Source organism: Nannospalax galili, unplaced genomic scaffold (assembly GCF_000622305.1).
Source record: "Nannospalax galili isolate Female #2095 unplaced genomic scaffold, S.galili_v1.0 scaffold342, whole genome shotgun sequence".
Classification (NCBI taxonomy): domain Eukaryota; kingdom Metazoa; phylum Chordata; class Mammalia; order Rodentia; family Spalacidae; genus Nannospalax; species Nannospalax galili.
The window spans coordinates 1413437-1419896 of NW_008349359.1; the positions used below are offsets into that span (position 1 = coordinate 1413437).

The 6460-nt window shown below is 39.4% G+C and overlaps 1 protein-coding gene across 11 annotated transcripts in view; it reads left to right on the forward strand.

Moving 5' to 3' along the window:
- The window catches only part of Mga (MAX dimerization protein MGA), a 116142-nt gene that overhangs the window by 48301 nt on the left and 61381 nt on the right, over positions 1 to 6460 (forward strand). For all 11 annotated transcript variants that reach the window (XM_029570273.1, XM_029570270.1, XM_029570280.1 and 8 more), the window contains exon 2: positions 662 to 1789. In XM_029570273.1, coding sequence (XP_029426133.1) covers positions 714 to 1789 — 1076 coding nt within the window. In that variant the 5' untranslated portion in view covers positions 662 to 713. The remainder of the gene's footprint in view (positions 1 to 661; positions 1790 to 6460) is intronic.

The following is a 6460-nucleotide window of genomic DNA, read 5'->3' on the forward strand; positions in this document are numbered from 1 at the left end:
ACACACACACACACACATATACCCAGTTTAGTCATTTTACCTGTTTTCCTCTTTTCTGATGAAACTGTTCTTCTCAACCATCTCCCTTTTGTGTTCACATCCCCCCCTTTGATGATAGGTGATAACTGAGTTTAAAAATTTTCAAAAATTTAAAATTTGTGTGTGTGTGTGTGTGTGTGTGTGTGTGTGTACATACGCATGCATGTGTGCACATGCCACATGGCATTTATGGAAGTTAGAGGACAACTTAGTGGAATCTTCATCTGCCTTTTATGTAGGTGCTGGGGATTGAACTTAGATCTCCAAGCTTGCCTAGCAAGTGCCTTTTCCCATTGATCTATCTTCCTGGCCCACTGAGTTAGGATTGCTTGCGTGAGCATGGGCGGGGGATTATTTACTGAAACATGGGCAATTTGTCTGACTACAACACTGAATAACCTTGAATTTGTGCTCTTCCTGTCTCCATATGAGTGCTAGGATTATAGGCATGTGTCACCACTCTTTTTACAGTGCTGGGGATTCAACCTAAGGCTTCATGCATGCTAGGCAAGAACTCTACCAGTTGAGCTACAAACCCCAGTCCTAACACTTTATATTTCTGTTCACAAAGACTCAAGTTTTTTTTGTTTTTGTTTTTTGTTTGTTTTGTGCTTGTTTTTAGGATGGGAAGGCCGTTGTGATTATGTGTTGACTACAATTTTCTTACTACTGAAATGCCCACTGAAATCATGGAAGAGAAACAGCAGATTATATTGGCTAATCAAGATGGTGGGACAGTGACAGGAGCAGCACCTACCTTCTTTGTCATCCTAAAACAGCCAGGAAATGGCAAAACTGATCAAGGAATTCTAGTTACTAATCGAGATGCCTGTACTTTGTCAAGTAGGGTGTCATCACCAGGAAAATCGAAAGGGAAGATTTGCCTTCCAGCTGATTGTACTGTGGGAAGAATCACTGTTACCCTTGATAACAATAGTATGTGGAATGAGTTCCATAATCGAAGCACAGAGATGATTCTGACCAAGCAGGGAAGACGTATGTTTCCTTATTGTCGATATTGGATATCAGGTTTAGATTCAAATTTAAAGTATATACTTGTTATGGATATATCTCCTGTGGATAACCATCGTTATAAGTGGAACGGTCGTTGGTGGGAACCCAGTGGGAAGGCTGAACCCCATATTTTGGGGAGAGTTTTCATTCATCCAGAATCTCCTTCCACGGGTCATTATTGGATGCATCAACCAGTATCTTTCTATAAACTCAAACTTACCAACAATACACTGGACCAGGAAGGGCATATTATCTTGCACTCTATGCATCGTTACTTGCCAAGGCTTCATTTGGTACCTGCAGAAAAAGCTACAGAAGTGATACAATTAAATGGTCCTGGGGTCCATACTTTTACCTTCCCCCAGACTGAATTCTTTGCAGTAACAGCTTATCAGAACATACAGATTACCCAGTTGAAAATAGATTACAATCCATTTGCCAAAGGCTTTCGGGATGATGGGTTGAATGGTAAGCCTCAAAGAGATGGAAAACAAAAGAACAACTCTGACCAAGAAGGGAATAGTGTTTCTAGTTCTCCTGGTCATCGTGTTCGTCTTACTGAAGGCGAGGGGTCAGAGATACATTCAGATGATTTTGATCCTATGGCAAGGGGTCATGAAACATCAGGCATGGATTTGGAGAAGCCTACCCTTGATGTAAAACAAGACTTTCTTGGTTTTATGAGTACTGATTCAGCACTTGAAGTTCCTCAATTGAAGCGTGAAATTTCTGAAAGGTAGGTAATAGTTTCTCTTTTCCTTTTTTTTTAAAAATATTTTTTTATTTTTATTTTATGTGTATGAGTCTATTGCCTGAATGGGTGAGTGCATCCGTGTTGTGCAGTGCTGCAGAGGTCAGAAGAAGAGGGCTTTGGATTCCCCTGGAACTGGAGTTAAGGACGGTTCATAGCCGCCATGCGGGTGCTAAGAATAGAGCCTGGGTCCTCTGCAAGAGCAGTTAGTGCTCTTAACCGCTGAGCCATCTCTCCAGCCCCTCTTTTTTTTAGATTACATTTATTTATTTTATTTATATTGTGTGTATATGCATGTGTACATGTGTACTTCTTAGTGCTTGTAAGAGGGCAGAGGATGACCTTCAGGAGTTGGTTTTTTTCCTTCCATCATGTGGGTCTGGGGGATTGAACTTAGATCTTTTGGCAATAAGTGCCTTTACCCACTGAACTATCTTGCCACCTTGGTAATAGTTTTTATGTTCTTAAAGAAAAAAAAGGAGATTGAGATGGGCTAGGTATTGGATTTAATACATTGGTTCTATGGAATGCTGTAGACATTGAAAAATATAAGTTTCTGTAAAATAAATTACACCTGCTTTTAATTCTGTGAAGTGCCAACTAATTTTTTTGTAGTGACTGGGTTCAAGATGGGGAATTGAAGACAAATTGGATTATTTATCAAAATAAGGAACTTTTGCTGGGCATGGAGGCACTTGGAGGCAGAGATAGGTGTGTCTCTGTGACTTTAAGACCAGTCTGGTACATAAAGTGAGTTCCAGGCCATCTAGGGCTACATAGTGAGACTCTGTATCAAATAAAAGGAACTTTATATGATTTTTAGTGTTCGTTGTTGACACATATAGACGATTCATGATTAATTGTGGAAGAGGGAAAACCCCAAATCATAACTGAAACAGTTTATCCAACTGAGGCCTAAAATGGACTTGTCATAAACTTATGTGTGGAATATTTATGAATTTACTATCATGAGGACATCCTAGTCTATAAATTACCCAGCTAAAATAGAATCTGAAAATTGTTATATATGAAAATATGGTGGTGTACTTTAAAAAAATGTAATTCTATATAACTGAACCTTTGTATCCTCTGACCAACATCTTCCTCTTTTCTCACACCCTTTTCAGTGTCGTACTTAAATCATTTAGCATAATGTTCTCTAGTTCATTTATGTTGTCAAAACTGGCAGAATTTCTTTTTTAGTTTGAATAATATTCCATTGCAAAAGTAAATTGTCTGTCTGTCTGTCTCTCTCTGTATATGACAGGGGTCTCCCTGTAGCCCCAGCTGACCTGGAACTCACTATGTAGACCAGGCAGGCCTTGAACTCGCAGAGATTCGCCTGCCTCTGCTTCCTGTGTGCTGGGGCTAAAGGCCTGCGCCACCATGCCTCGCTAAAGGTCATTTTCTTAAGGTGTTTCTTAGCCATTTTTATTTCTTTTGAGAACTGTTTGTTCAGATCCAGAATCTGTCTTTTAATTGGGTCATTTGTTTTCTTGATTTTTTTTTTTTAAGTTCTTTGTATATTCTGGATATTAGTCCCCTATCAGATGAGTAGGTGGTGAAGATTTTTTCCCACTCTTTTGGGTTTCCTCTTCATTTCCTTAGTTGTTTTTTTAGCTGTGCAGAAGGTTTTTAATTTAATGAGATCCCAGTTGTCAATTGTTGAACTTAATTCCTGAGCAACTGATGTCCTTTCTTGCATCTATAGCTACAGGGTACTGCCTGTGTTTTCTTCTAAAAGTTTTCAGTTTCTTGTTTCACATTGAGGTCATTGATCCATTTGTAGTTGTCTTTTTGTTCAGGGTGATAGATATGGGTCTAATTTCATTCTTAATAGATGGAGATCCAGTTTTGCCAGCACCATTTGTTGAAGATGGGCTTTCTTCCAGTGTGTGTTCTTGGCACCTTTGTCAAAGATCAGATGACTGAAATTGCATGCACTCATGTTTGGGTCTTCTATTATGTTCCGTTGATGGACAGTAAAGATCTCTACAATGAAAATTTTAAATCTTTGGAGAAAGATTAAAGAAGACACAAGGAGATGGAAAGACCTCCCATGCTCATGGATTGGTAGAATTAATAGTGTTAAAATGGTCATCCTACCAAAAGCAATTTATAGATTCAATACAATGCCAATCAAAATCCCCATGACATTCTTCAGAGAATTAGGGAAAAAAAATCATAAAATTCATATGGAATCATAAAAGACCCTGGGTAGCCAAAGAAATACTGAGCAAAAAGAGCAAATAAATTTGTTTTTAAACTATGGTGTTTTGTTTTTTTGGTCTTTTTTGAAACAGGATTTCCCTGTAGCCCCAGCTGGCCTGGAACTCACTATGTAGACCAGGCTGGCCTTGAACTCACAGAGATTCCCCCTGCCTCTGCCTGCCAAGCGCTGGGACTACAGGCGTGTGCCACCACCCCAGGCTTTTTTGTTTTTTTGTTTTTTTTTTTTTGAGACAGGGTCTCTCTGTAGCTCCGGCTGGCCGGCCTGGAACTCTCCATGTAGACCAGGCTGGCCTTGAACTCACAGAGATCCACCTGCCTCTGCCTCCTGAGTGCTGGGGCTAAAGGCTTGCGCCATCATGCCCAGCTCTGTATTTCTTTTTTTAAAAGATGAAATTAATTATTTTTTCTTTATTTGAGACAAGTGTCTCCCTGTAACCCTAGCTGACCTGGAACTCATTATGTACACCAGGCTGGCCTTGATGCCACAAAGATCTGCTTGCCTCTGCCTCCTGAGTGCTGTGACTAAAGGCATACATCATGCCCAATTTGATTTTTAATAAGGTGTATGTGTGTGTATTTGAGAGTGCAGACCCATGGAGGTCTGAGGTAGCAGATGTCCCTGGAGCTGTAATTACAGGCAATTGTGAGCCTCATGGCACACAGGCAACATGGGTCCTGGGAATCCTCTGCAAGAGCAGTATGTCCTGTTAAGTGCTGAGCCATCTCTTCAGCCCCTAAAGCTATATTTGTCTTGTTGCCTGGTTGCTCTTTCAATGTTGTAGTGTGTAGAATTGTTAAAGGTGGGAGCATTATGATTTTAGTTTGTATTTTCTGATGACTATGAGAACTTTTGACCTTGCCATCACTCAGGAGATTATATATAGGAGAGTCTTTTCATAGTCATTTATTTTTTCTCCTTCATCACTTTTGGTACCCTTAAGGTCAAAACTACATTGTTTTAACTAATACAGCTTTATAGTCCTAATTGCCTGACTATGGTCCTAATACTTGGTCCATTTTTTTTGTAAGGCTTTTTCTTTCTTCTTCTTCTTTTTTTTTTTATAATTATAATTATTATTTATTTATTTTTGTCTTTTTTGAGACAGGGTCTCCTCATAGCCCCAGCTGTCCTGGAACTCACTATGTAGACCAGGCTGGCCTCGAACTCACAAAGATCTGCCTGCCTCTGTCTCCCAAGTGCTGGGATTAAAGGCGTGCGCCACCATGCCCAGCTATAATTATTTTTTAAATAAATAATTTATTGAGAATTTCATACATGCATGTAAGGTGTTTTGATCAAATCCATGCCCACTCCCTCCCCTCCAACTCCTCCCATATCTCCCCATCACTTTTTTTCTGATAACTTCATGTATTCTTTCTTCTTTCTTTATTTTTTTATGGGGCTTTTGGCTCTTCTAACATTCCTCCTTCTGAAGAGGTAACCCTAAAATCTTTTAAGGATTAAGATAAAAGCTTCCAAATATTTTTGACATTTTTCGCCTTTGGAACAGAGTAGGTTGCCAAGGACATTTTGACTTTTAAGTTGGCTTAACTTTTCTTGGGGTCTTTTTACCATAACTGCTTAGCCAATTCCTACCTCCTATTCTTACCACACCATCCTCTGAAGAGGTTACCTATATTGCCAATAGGGAATTGGGATGCAGATTGCCCTGGCTTCTTCTATGCAGAACAGGGACGCAGGGTGAGGCAATTGGAGTGCCCCTTCAGTGGGTCTGTCTAAAAGACTCCCAAATTGCATTAACTTTTCTCTCAAGGAGGAAAAGAAAGTTTTTGAATTGTGAATAGGAGATGTGAAGGAGAAGTAAAGGCAAGAGTAATTTAATTAGCATTACAAGTTCTAGACAGGGAACTAGAAAATAGAACGGGAAATTTCAAATGTTCATATGAGAGTCTGTTGGAATTTCTTGACAAGGGCTTACAAAAGCATCCCTCTATTGGATTCCTCCTCATTTTTCTTTTGTCCAAGGCTGGACTGTAGAGTGATGGATTCAGGATTTGCTTTCAGGTATTTTGATAGCTGTGGGAGTGGTTAGAAGCAGTGTCAGTTCCCTCTCAAGTGCTTCTAGATAGGGGGAGAAAACAAATTTATCCATCATTTTAGAACAATAGCTGTCTCCCTTAGGTACAGGTTGGCACTACAGTATTGGGGACCAATATTTGAAGTCTTACATCTGAGCAGCACTTTCTGGTTAGGAACAAAATCATCAATGAGAAATAATTGTCTAAATAACTTTTTATATAGACTTAAGCATAATGTCTGGGAAGTGGAATCCCTTGAACTCTTAAGTATATGATGACTTTACTCTTTGGTTATACCTTCCTTTTGGATGTTTAAGACCATACAGTTGGCCCAAATAAACCAATTTATTTTTACTCTTAAGGGCATTTGAGGATCTGTTCCTC